The following is a 13,218-nucleotide window of genomic DNA, read 5'->3' as shown; positions in this document are numbered from 1 at the left end:
GTGTGTGTGTGTGTGTGTGTGTGTGTGTGTGTGTGTGTGTGTGTGTGTGTGTGTGTGTGTGTGTGTGTTGGAAGGTGAACTTCCACCATTGTTTGCAGTCTCTAACCATTTTTCTTCAGTGATTTCCCTGTGTTCCGGTTCATCCGTCTTGCCACCAACTCTTGCCAACTTCCCTGTCCCTGCTGAAGAAGAATATTCCCCCAGCATAAAGCGGTTACCACCATGTTTCACCGTGCGGACGGTGTGTTCAGGGTGATGAGGAGTGTTAGCTTCTGTCACACACACACACCATTTTGCATGTACAATTTTCTTCCACTTCCCAATCATGCTATATTTGTTGTTTAAAATCCCAATAAAATGAACGTAAGTTTGTGGTTGCAAAGTGAAGTGGAAATGTTCAAGTGGCATTGATCCTTTGTAAGACAAAAAAAAGAAAGGAAAATAAAATAAGTCTCAAGCTGGAAAAAGAAAAATATTTTTTTATTGTATACACAGAATATATACATAAATATTGATGTAATCTCTTGAAAGCACAATTTAATCAAATAGGCAAAAAATAGAGCAGCTGAGAGATTTTGATCAGAGTAGCAGGACATACAGGACTACAGTAATATGCGAGAATAATTGTAATTTTTTGTTGTTGTTGTTGTTTGTTTGTTTTCTACAACTTGGCACATAGAGAACCCAAAAGGATAGCACCAGACTGAGAACTCAATCGGACACCTGAATAAAACTTTCAGCAAAATTTCATAGTAACGCCTTTAGTGCAAAGTTTTGTCCCAGACTATGATTGTTTTTATTGCATTTCCATTAGCGACAGCACTCATCTGTGGTGGCTGGTAACGACAGTAACAATATTTTCTGGTGTGAAATTAAAGAAGTCCGCCTACCCTGACGCGTGATAACATCGTGAATTTTATCACAAAGTGAAACATTTTAATGTAACAATTTGAAATACATCTTCCAATCAGATGAACGGATTAAAGATCCAGAGCATACGACGACTCTGGTGGCTGAGAGGCAAACGAGCTGAGAACTAATGTCCAACTAGTAACAAAATGCAAAAATATTGTGATAAGATTGTAACTGCAAACTTGCAATTCTAGTATGCATTCTGTTTTACATCTCTATCTAAACTTTAAACAGAGAACGTTATCCATTTACATTGTATGCAGTGGCTGCATTGTTAACTTCAGGATATTGTGAATTGGTCAGTTTTTTACAGTCTGTATTTAGTCACGATTATGAGAATATATAATGTGCATTTCAGATTAAGCATTCAGTTCTACAATGGATTGTACCCCAGTTGAAACAATTATCAGAACAGATTATAAAGTACTAAAGAGTCCCTATAAATTTTGCAAAATACCTATATTCTCCCCATAAATATGTATAAAACACTTTCTGTCATTCTTCAAGGAGCACAGGCTATATGGTTCGTCTCTCCAAAGTTTAGTTTTTTCTTTCCAGTCTGCAGCAGAAGTGACCCTGACGGCCTCCTGAACAACTGAACTGCGCCGCAGTGCAACGGCTGGTTGCTGGCGAGGGTTCCGGCGCATCTTGTCGGTCACTGCTCGCCGGCTCTTCAGTCAGACTCGGCGAAACACCTCAAACAGGGAGGCCACAGAGTGCATGCGGTAGAAGAGGCTGAGAGGAATGGCAAAATTGAGAACATTGGTCCACGTGCTGAAGCCGAACGTCTCCTCTTCCAGGCCGTTGTCATACTGCGGCCTGCAGCCGAAGGCGGGAAGGATCCACAGCTGGAAGAACAAAAGATGTGGTTTTTGAAAAATAATTTTAAAACATGAAACAAGGGGAAACTTGACTCACTGGAATGACACTTTACACTTATTATTTCCGGACTTGTATGTCCGTCCAGTTGAATAAAAAATCTTTCACATTTTGTCATTAGAGATTCAGATTTCAGTGTTTCAATATTTCGTTAGCGAAACACAAAGGAGTTTTTCATTGGAAAGTAGAAGAAAGTGATGGAGCACATTCAAAGTTTAAAACAAATAAAATTCAATCAATGTTGGCTGTGCACAACATCGCACAGGTATCCCCCTTTACTTTGATACCCCTAAATAAAATCAAGTACAACCCCTTGGTTTCTAAGCCAACCTAATCAGTGAACAGATTCCGCCTATGCATATTCTGTAAGGGCCTCAGAGGTTTGCTAGACAACAGTAGTTAACACCATCATAAAAAACAAAGAAACACAGGACATGTCAGAGAGAAAGTTGTGGAGGAGCTGAGTTCAATCCATCACCTGAAAGCGATGAGAGGACAGCGTGACTGAAAACCCAACAAATCCTGGCCTACGCTACACTGACAAACTTGGCTAAAGTGAGCATTAATCAAAGTAGCATCCAAAAGGTCCATGGAAGCTCTGGAGGAGCTGCAGCGATCCAAAACTCGGGTGGGACGTTCTGTCACTATCAGCTGCGCGCACAAAAACAATTGTTGGAAGAAAGCCACAAGATATCTAGTTTGCCGTTTGCCACAAGCCACATAAAGGATACGGAAAAATCAGCACTAGATGTCAGCCCAAACGAAATGGCAGTGGCAGCATCATGATCTGGGGTTGCTAATCCTCAGCAGAGGAAGAGTAGTTGGACAGAGTTGGAGGGAAAATGGACAGAGTTAACAACAAGGAAATCCTAAAGACTTGGTTTGTCTTCCAACTGAACAAAACCTTAAATGTACAATCCCACTGAAAATCTTTGGCACAGCATTAAAGTATTACGTTCATAGGTGCTTTCTATCCAGTCTAACTTAGATTGATCTATTTGCGAGAAAGAAAATGATGGGAAAACATCTTTTTCTAGATCTGCAAAGCTGCTAGAGACATATTCCAAGACAGCTGCAGCTGTGATTGGTAAATCACCTTTCAATGCAAAGTATGGACTCAGGAGACAAAGTACACAAAACACATTTCAAAGTTGTATGTAAAGAAACAAAATAAGTGAATTTAGTGTTGACTTTTTCATCCATTTCACATATGAAATGCATTGTTTGTGGTTATAGCTTAACAAAATGTGAAAACATTTGCTTTGTGAGCACTTTTGAAAAGCATGATACTCATATAGTTGAGTACTTCACCAGAGAGTTAGTAACTTATACAAGATACTATGTGCACATAATATCTTGTATAAATTTAGGATTTTCCAGCTGCAAGGTTTCTAAAAGTTTTTCTTTAAAGTATGAGACTGAATCAAGACAATATTGTTTTTAAAATGAAGGGAAACAGTCATGTACACAGCAAAAAGCCCAGTGTTAATTTAACTCTGAAGAGTGTGGACTATATAAACACTGAAAGAGTTAAATTAACACTGGGCTTTTTGCTGTGTAGTATGAAAACACTAGTTCCTTAATTCATTGCAAACCCCCCCAAAAAGTGCCACAAATTTTAGGCAGTAGATTATTACTACGTCTCAAAAGCTTGTTTGAGTTACTTTACAAGCTAGGTTGTGAATCCTGTTTACATGGTTTTGACGGTGTGTAGAAAAACTTACCGAAACATTGCACAATAACAGTAAAACAGCAATGTTCTTCAGGATGAGCCTCTTCATGTTCAAGGGTTCCACAACGTGAGAGTCAATGGGCAGCGGCACATTCGACTGCTTCCACTGGGATCCGTACACCTGCCCGTTCTCCTCCTGCTCGTTCTCCGTGGGGCCGGAGCCCCCGCCTGGAGACTCGTATGCCTGGTTGTCAATCCCGTGTAAGGGAGGCAGAGACGCAGTCACTGAGGAAACCTCCGGATTGGTGGGCAACTCCGGGTCCGCCCTCTCCACGCTCTCCTGCTGGCGATACAGGGACTCGATGATGAAGAGGTTCTGGACGTACTTCTCCAGAACAATGAGAAGGGAGTAGATTAGGTTGGTCCAGCGGTAAGGAGAGTCACTGTTGCTGCTCAGTACTGACACGATGCTGCACCAGGACAGGAACCAGGAGCCCAGGGCCGACCCGAACAGCAGCTCCGTGTCCAGCTGTCTCGAAGGGTTCTTTGATGCGTCGAGAGGCATGTGGTTTGCTCGGTAGATGAGCAAACCCAGAGCGCCAGCAGAACACATGACCACCAGCATGACGATGCCGTAAATGTAGAACATAGAAATGGCTGAATGGTGAACTTCCCGGGGGCCCTCTAACCGCATAATGTAGACCACCAGTATTCCGATAGTGCTGACCAGTGCGAGGAGACCTAGAATGGGGCCCAAAGTCAACCCCTGTGTTTTGGTGACCAGACTTTTTCTGTTTGAGGACACGTCGATGGTGCGTCCAATGTTTTTCCACATGACAAAAAGCAGCACAGAGACAAAGATGTGGTACTCAATGTTGAACGGGAAGAGGTACGTGAAGCTCTGGGAGAACAGGGCGCATGTGCTCGTTGTGCAGTTGCATTGCAGCTCCGGCTTCGGCTCCCCTGGAAAACAGGTCAAACAAGAATGCGTACAAAGGCATGAGAGACAAATTACAAGTTACACAACAAAATATCGTTGTTATGCCAACCATTATTAAAACACACCCGTCTATTGAAACTTAACAATGGGAGAAACCAAAAGGTTTAACAACGTGTCGGCATTTCTGGAAAGAATGAAGCACTAAGTTTAGTGAAGGGAAGAAAGAATCTGTAAACATTAAGAAATCTACAACAAAGGAGACCTGTTACATAAGATAACAATAAAGTATACAGGAGTAATTAAGTAATATTACCACACTTACCATAACATTGCAATATTAATCAGGTGGACGCAGAGAAACTCATCTGAACAGAATTTTTGTAATTTAATAAGATTCCATCAAACTCATTAGGTCTAAATACAATATAAGGTTAAATAATATGCAGCAATCGTTGCTATTTTGATGTGCAGATGAGATGTTTTAGTTCAAAACGTCTTACAACATACAGTCTCATTTACGGAGAGACAAACACTGGTCTCTAAAAGCAATTCTAATGTAAGGGATTTTAAGAATATGTGAGGAAGTTATTTGCACAACGCAAATGTTCACTCTTAGCAAAGAGTTCAAAATGCCTAACAATAACAGAATAGTAATACTAGATATAATATTTAATCCAATTCAATTTATTTATGTAATTCCAATTCGTAGCACATCTTTACAAGGAAAAAGCTAATTCAATCCAACCATAGATATATTTCATTCAATCCTACTTATAAAGCATTGCAGTAAAGTTAGCTGTAGATGCTGTATTTTTTATTTTATTTTATTTTTTTTACAGTAGGTTTTAATTTGTTAAATGCTTCTTGGGAATTCAGTGAAACTAAATGTATCGCCTGTTGCTTTGAGTGTGTGGTTGGCACATGTTTACGATCCAGCAGCATGGTATTTTCAGTGTATCAATTTATGCACTCGGTTCAACAAATGTCATCATTAAGTCACAAAATCACATACTTATCATTTCTAATGGAGTTAAACAAAGGGCCGTTTTCCCTCCCATTCTTTTTTGCTGTAAATTTTGTGCCGATGACATTTTTACCCTACACTGTCAGGAGAAAATAAGTGAGACGTTTGCTGTTGAGTATTGTAAAGGCAATACCCAATAAAAGAAAAAAAGAATATACATATGGAAATAAGAGAAAATACTTAATATAGAGAGTTGAGATTTGTTGGTATAAATCTGCATGCAGTCATTACGCATTTTAAAATAACTGAGATAGCTACAATACATTCTCTGCAAAGTTTTCTATTTCAATCAAATTAATTTATATTTCCATTTTTGTTGTTAATTCTTTGTCCAGTCTTTCTTATACAATTATAACTTGTAACACATTGTGAGTTTCTTGGTGTTTTCACCACAGCTACTGTGAACGTTAAATTTTCATTTTTGTAATTTAATTGATAACTGCTGGCAGAAATCGTTACTAATTTCTAGTGAAATACTGGTAAGAAGTATTTGAAGTTAACGTTATAAATAAGTGAAAATCCATTTTTGAAGATATTTTTGGCATGATGAACTAAATGACACTGGAGCAAAATAAAAGTAATTTGTAACATCTGTAAACGTTACATATTTACACGACATGGACATTATTGTTAAACCCAATAAGAGTTCATTTCTGTCATCCTGGGCCCCCCAGGCCAGCAGGGATTCTTAACTGGTTCCAAAGTTTGCTTGTATCAGACCAGCTTGTAAAGAATATCAAGATCTTAAATATAGCGTAAAATATTAGACCAGTCAAACCAGTTGAATCAGTTTGGAATAATGTCTTTTTATGGATGAAACGAGTGCGTAAGCAGCATTACCTCAGCAGGCTTCAACTTGCCAACATTTCCATTCATCGTTTGAGTAAATGCCTCTAAGCCACTACAATATTCCTGCTAAACAAACACTGGATCAGCTCCACCTCTAGCAACAGGATAAAACGTGATTCATTACATAAGAATTAGTATTCTTATGAAGTCGTATAAGGCGTATGTTAATGAAAATGAACAAATATGTACCTTTTAAGTCAGGGCTTTATGCTACAAAACAACTGGTAAAATGATAATATTTACATAGGCGGTGTGAAAAGACGTTTCCTCTTTGACATTACATCAGGTTTTTTTACATTTCAGATTAGTCAGGATAAGCAAAATTATTGCAAAATGACATAAGAGACACTTTTAGAGGATTTCTTTCCACTAATTAAAAAAGTTACCTTTTCATTTTTCTGTTCAGATGAAATCGTAAAGTTCTGATTCACAAGATTTGAGTTAAATGGTGCATTCGTGCATTTTAAGGCAACACCTCAAAAAAACGACTTCGTGCGTCCTTTTGTAGGAGGTTGTAAAAATCTGAAGAGCTTTCTTTTTATGAGACATTTTCTGTCATTTGATGAAACAACACGCAAGACCTTTGGTCATAATATGGCATAAAAAAAATACTTGTTGAAATTAGAAAGACCTGCAATATTTAAAAGTAATGTGAAGCCAGAAAGTTGGGGGAACAAGAGAAAGCCAGGAAAAAAAAGTTTACATGCATTCTTAAAATTAAATTGTATGACTTTGGTCAAATATTTTGGTACGGAGCTGTTGGCTTTGTGACGATCGCTCCAAAACATTGAGTGTGGCTGACGTCTTGAAATGTTGCTTCAATGTTTCCACATCATGTTTTTGATGCCATCTGTTTTATGAAGGGAACAAATTCCCCCTTCAGCAAGAGTCCCACAGCATAATGCTGCCACCTCCATGCTTCACATTTGGGGATAAAGTTCAGAGATTTGCAAGCTTCCTCTTTTCCTCAAAATGCATTGATGCGCGTTTGAACTTGTCTCTGGAACTGAACTCATTCTTCGGTATATAATATTAAATAATTTTCCTAACAACAGTAAATCAAAGCTCTTCACCTGATCTGTTTTTGTTGCTTTTCAGTGTTCAGCCATAGCAGGTAATATTTTACTGAAATTTCCCCCGGTACCTGAACGCACCTGCAGTTGAATGTATGTTTTATACTTACCCACTGCGTGTAAAGCCCACTGTGGTTATTGGTTGCCCCCAGGGGCACACCTTAACAAAACCCTGCCGTGTGCCCCCCCCCCTCAAGCCCATGAGAGGCCACCACCATGGAGCTGCACCTTTTAATTAAAAGGGGAACAGTCAGGGTGCAGCCACCCTCACAGCCAGCCGGATATGAGGAGGAGCAACTGAACCCCCCAACCCCAGGCTTAGATGTATCAGTTACTGTAATTGCAGCACCCTTGGGACTAAGCAGCCTTGGGATAAAGATGTCTAGGGTCAAGTGGGGGGTTGCCAAAGAGGCCAGCGGTGGCTGAAGTGTGCGGAAAGGGCCATTAAGGGGGGGAGCCAGGACCAGCAAATCTGTGCTCCGCTGTGAAACCTAATAGAGAGATGTTCGACACAAACAAGACCTACTGGGAGGCTAAGCTTCCCTCCCTTCCCCTCTCAGACCCTCCTCTCTTTTAGTTTTCTTTCATCCATTGAAGTGAGCTCTCAAGTGGACAAGTGTACTTTTCTTCTGAGGTACAAGGCAGCAATCGACCCTCTGGCCCTTACCTTCGGTGATATTTTCAAATTCCAGTTTGAAGGTCCTTCTGATGTGGTTGTTCATAAAATGCTCCGTCTCTGACATCACACCGTTGCACCACAGGAGAAGGTTGGTGAAGACCGCGTGAATCACTCCGAACCTGAGTAGACATTTATGTAATAATCATCAAACAGTTGGTGACTTGCACTGCAAGGTTGAGTAATTCTTTTTTTTTTTTTTTGCTTTTAATCCTTAAAAAAAGAAGAAAAAATGTATCTATTAGAACATGGTACAAAAAGTCTAAAAAGTGGGATGTGTGTTTCCATTCTTTTAACATGACTCTCAAATAATAAAACACTAAAGTTCAAATACCTTTCAAATGTCTCAAAGCTCTTGATCACATCTTTGATGTGAAACCAGAGAAAATGTACCTACAAAGTAGAAAAAAGAGAAAAACAAACAAACAAAAGTAAATGTCTTGGAAGGTTTGTAAAAACCAAAATCAAAACAAGTTCACAGTTCCAGCATTTGGCACAAATGCCACTGTTAAATGCTAAAAAAAATGAGTCCTAATCTTAAACTGAGTGTTTAAGTCTCTTTACCACACAGATTTGCTTTGCCATATGAGGTTACACTCAAATAACATGGAAAAGGAGAGGATTACAGAGTTTCTGCAACAAAGGGCACTTCTTTATCCAGATTTCTTTGGTGGCACACAGATAATAAGGACCTGGCTGGTAAAATGCTGAGAAAGGATTACCACGTCGCTGATATTAAAGCAGGTTTGTGAACTCACCTGCGCTACGGTGTGAACGGCGTGGATGACGGGATAGACTACGTGCACTGCCGACAAGCACAGCCGATATCCGACGTAGTATCCGATTTTCAAGGCGTCCATGATCAACGAGAGGACGGCAAGAAGAGTTAAAGCACCTACCGAGAAAAAAAAAGAAACAAATTCCACCATGTTTGTCATTTACAGAAAAATAGCCATAAACATGAAACGGCTCGGTGTTTCCTGGAAATCGATTTGACAGAAAGTAGCACATAATTATGATTTTTGTTTGTTTGTTTTTGTTTTGGTTCAAAGTGGGGCATGAAATTATATGATCTATTTTCGCCATCTACTGTTGCCAGCTTCCTCGCAGCATGATGGTGCCATCATCATATTTCACCGTGGGGGATGGTGTGATCAAGGTTGAAATAGAAAAGAAATAAAGAATTTATGTCCTATCTGAACCACAGCATCTTCTTCCACATATCTGCTCTTATAATTTTTTTATTTAACTTAGAGATTTCTGGTCTTTAAGACACTCTAGCAATTTTCACACAGGTCAACACTGTTTACTATTAAATGTGACTTGTTGGGGTTGCCTATAGCATCTTATTTAGGGGGTATTGCAGTGAAGGCTGGTGAATATGCAGGCCACACTTTCCAGATTTTTGTTTGCAGTTCTAGCCCGACGTTCATCAGTCACATAAAGCCTCAATAAAATGCATTGAAATCTGTTATTGTAACCAGACAAAATGTGAAAAAAGTTAAAGGGGTGTGAATACTTCTTCAATCACATCAACCTTTAAAAATAGACACCGCGTGTATGTTTTTGTCCCGCTGATAAAAGATACATATATCAACTTTCTCCCCTGCAGATCTTCTAACGGGCCGCTTTCTTTGCATCATCTGATTGCCTCCTCTACCAAGCTCACCTCTTATCCAGCATGTCGTGGCATTGACGTCCCTCTCGGTTCGTGTGTTTCTCTGGCTGCGCCGCACCAGGATGTACCACAGCATCCAGATCAGCTGCAGTATCATGAGGCCGGTGGTGAAGGACAGCAGGTCCTTCTCCTCAACGGAGGCGTCTCGGTGCGCCATGGCCAGCATCAGCGCCACCCCGACCAGCAGCAGGTTTATCCCATACTGAGCGCTGAGCAGCTCCGCGTTCTTCCTCGGGTAGTCCCCCGACAGATTGAGCTTGAGCTTGGCGAAGACCTTCTTGTCCCGTATGGAGCTGGAGGATGACGAGGAAGAGGAGCTCTGGCTGTACTTGTTCAGGGACATGATGTTCAGGCCGCCGTGTTCCGCCACCTGGGTTAATGTGCAAAAAAAGTACTGCAACCGTGCGAGGAAAAAGCCAAAGTTTTCGTGCGCTATAAGTGCATCAGAGGGAGGCCAGGTGCGCTACGGGTTTCCACAGGGCGCTGACTCAGACGGATACAAAAGAGTGCCAAGCATGAACTCGATCTTCGAGGTCCGGCTCAGTGGTTACGCACAAGCTCCAGTGTCCAGCCTCGTCCGGGATTGACTTGATAGATGCCAGTGTCGCCTCGTGGGCCTAACCCTGAAACGCAAATATCAGCGCGTCTAATAAGCCCGCTGAGTCACATCAAATGAGGGTTTTAATTACGTTCATGGATGATCCCAGGCGTCCGCATTGTGGAAACACCCACATGTTTCTAAGAAGTTGGTTGATGTTCCTGTGACAGCCATGCCAGCCATTCATTCATTGTCTAGGAAAAGCTAAGACCTAAAGCGCAAAGTTAACCCACATAGCAGAAAAACAAGTTTCGCCCAAATCCTGCGCCGCGGTCCAACTGGCGGACACCTTCTCGCTGGCAGCCGTCCAGGTGATGAACTGAAAGACGAGGTGACCAGTTCACACTCCGTCTACCGACAGTAGATGATTCTAGAGGCAGATCACTGATGTAGGATGACCAAAAACAAAAAAGGGGGAAAAAATAATAAACATCTATTGCTTAATTCACAATGGCCTGTTGTGCAGTCACTGAGATTTAATAGATGATCGGAACACAGACTGGTTAAAAGCGGAGGCGTCTGCGCGTAATTTGCGTAACAAAGGTGGGACTGTCCAGAAAAACAGAGGATGATAGATGGGATGGACGGGATTTTGAGAAATCTTGCCAATATAAACACATACTTTTACAGTAACCTGCTGGCATACTGATAAATAAAACGAATGATACCCGGTGGGAGTTTTTAGTATTACTTAAAAAATAGTTGTTACTTACCCTCAGGGTTTCTCATTCCTTTTTTTTTTCATTTATATGAATAAAATATGCTGTTAATATTTTCTCATTATACAACTAAGGCAAAAATAATAATAAAAAAACGTAACAATTATAACACATAAATAAAGGATCCAATGTGAACTCGGACGACGATCAGCTTTCATATTGGGGGGGAAAAAAAGACAAGCTGCAAATGTCGAACACTTTAAGCAAGAAAAAAAAAGAAATAAATGCTGTTCTTTTTTTAAAGCAACGCTAATAATTTTTTCATTATGAATTCCAACTGAAACGTTTTCAGGATATTTTATTTGACATCAAAAAAAGTAAATGCAGTCTTTATGACGTGTCTTTTTTTAAAAGTCTTTTGTTGTTTTGATTAACTTTTGCGCAGCAAAATGAAACAAAAAAAATTGAGGTTGCAGTGATATTCTAAACTAAGACAAAATTATACAAAAGTAGGCCACTTCCTGTATCGCTTTAATGGTGTTTAAAACAGAAGCAATCACTGACAATATAAAGGCAGTGACTCTGAACATCAGTCAGAGCTACTACTGCTTTAGATTGAAGCATGAATCATGAGGCCGGTGGTGAAGGACAGCAGGTCCTTCTCCTCAACGGAGGCGTCTCGGTGCCATCATTTACTGGTCATTTACTGGACCAGTAAATTATGTTTACTGGTCCAGTCAAAGCCCACACCTAAATCCAACCGAGCATCTGTGTGCAAAGATTTGACACCTGGTGTACTTCCAATCTACCTGGGCTATCCTGAAAATTAGAATTTGCAAAAAAAAATAAAAATAAAAATCGTCTGTAAAACTCAAACAAATCTGGTTTTGATAATACCGCTACCCAAAACGTTACGTTTTCACAAGGGCCTTTGATCTGAACAAAAATCTGTCAGTTACACAGTGTTTCTGCATCAGGAATGTCAAATTAATATTCTTTTTGGGCCACATCAAGATCATAAACACCCTCCAAGGGCCGGTTGTGGCAGAATGTAAAATTATCCATAAAACAGTTGGATTACTACAGTTTTCTCTGCATTTTTAAAACCAAATATTAAACATCTTCTCACTATTCAAATAAAACCTAATTTGATTAGATTAATAAATTAATATTTATGCGTTCCATTTATGTGGCCATCTAGATTCTAGCTGAGGCTGGATGGAGTTTGTTTTGCCCGGGGGTCTTTCATTTTGACATGTGCTCTACATCGATCTGTTTTGGGGGGATATCCTATTTAAAAAAAAAGTAATTTAGGCAAATTGTGTGTTTTTGTTGTAGGAATGGAGATGAAGAGCTATTATGATAAGCCGCCAGGACCTCATTATCCTCCGGCGCTGACCGCCTCCCAGCCCTCCTCCTTCTCCAGGAGTGTACAAAAGTGCAAAGTGTCAAGTGCTTGAAGGCACAGCCAAGAGAAAACGGGCCAAAACACACCGACCGGTCTCTGAAATCCAGTTGGCCGGCCAGAATGGGACTCAAACAATGTCGAATAAAAGATCTTCCTGTGTTCCGCTTCTTCCACCCTACCGAGAATAAACGGACTCCTAAATTTGAGATTCACGCTCAGAAGTACGTACGTCTCCTTTGTGCAACATTTCGGACGCAGCAGCTGCCGTTTCAGGTGAAGGTGATGACGAGAAGGTTCAAGTGAAATATTGATCTAAACTGTTTTTCAAAGCCAAGACAGAACTGACATTTTTAACAGTGTGAGATTAAACTTGTCATGATAAAATTTTACTGGATGATAAATCCTCCCAGTAATTATTGCGATAAACGATATTGTTTTACTTTGTCAAGCAATATATCGATAATGGCACAATAATGCAAGTTCGCCCTCCAAAAGACCAATAAACTTTTGTTAACCCTGGGGTGGAAAACACTTTACAGTGGAAGCTGAAGAATAAAACATGACAACCGAAAATAATAAATAAACTTGAAATGAAAACCACACACAACCGAAACCACAAATAAAATGGATAATGGCGTTTCTGAAAACAAAATTGCCCTTAAAAAAAAACGGAATGGAAATTATTGAGCTCCTTTTATTTATCATTCAATTAATTTATTATTGTGACAGGCTTATCTGATATCCAAAAATCACTTAGCAGATGACAGAAATGTTTTGTTTGAGAACATAATGTATCCCAAAGGAATCAGGTTCAGTTAACACATTTAAATTTATGTTCATTTAAAGCTGA

General features: G+C 40.0%; 1 protein-coding gene across 1 annotated transcript; it reads right to left on the bottom strand.

Annotated features, from left to right (window-relative positions):
* Positions 1 to 308: 308 nt before the first annotated feature.
* otop1 (otopetrin 1) lies at positions 309 to 10,726 on the bottom strand. Its single transcript, XM_017304623.1, has 6 exons — positions 9,695 to 10,726; positions 8,784 to 8,920; positions 8,360 to 8,418; positions 8,017 to 8,147; positions 3,516 to 4,426; positions 309 to 1,760 (listed from the first exon to the last, which is right to left on the bottom strand). Exons 1-6 carry the CDS (start codon positions 10,044 to 10,046, stop codon positions 1,590 to 1,592), a joined length of 1,761 nt encoding a protein of 586 aa, XP_017160112.1. The 5' UTR covers positions 10,047 to 10,726; the 3' UTR covers positions 309 to 1,589.
* Positions 10,727 to 13,218: the final 2,492 nt, after the last annotated feature.

The sequence above is a fragment of the Poecilia reticulata genome, linkage group LG5 (assembly GCF_000633615.1).
Source record: "Poecilia reticulata strain Guanapo linkage group LG5, Guppy_female_1.0+MT, whole genome shotgun sequence".
Taxonomy (NCBI): Eukaryota; Metazoa; Chordata; class Actinopteri; order Cyprinodontiformes; family Poeciliidae; genus Poecilia; species Poecilia reticulata.
Note: the sequence above shows the minus strand (reverse complement) of the source record. Positions and strands in the feature narration are given on the sequence as shown.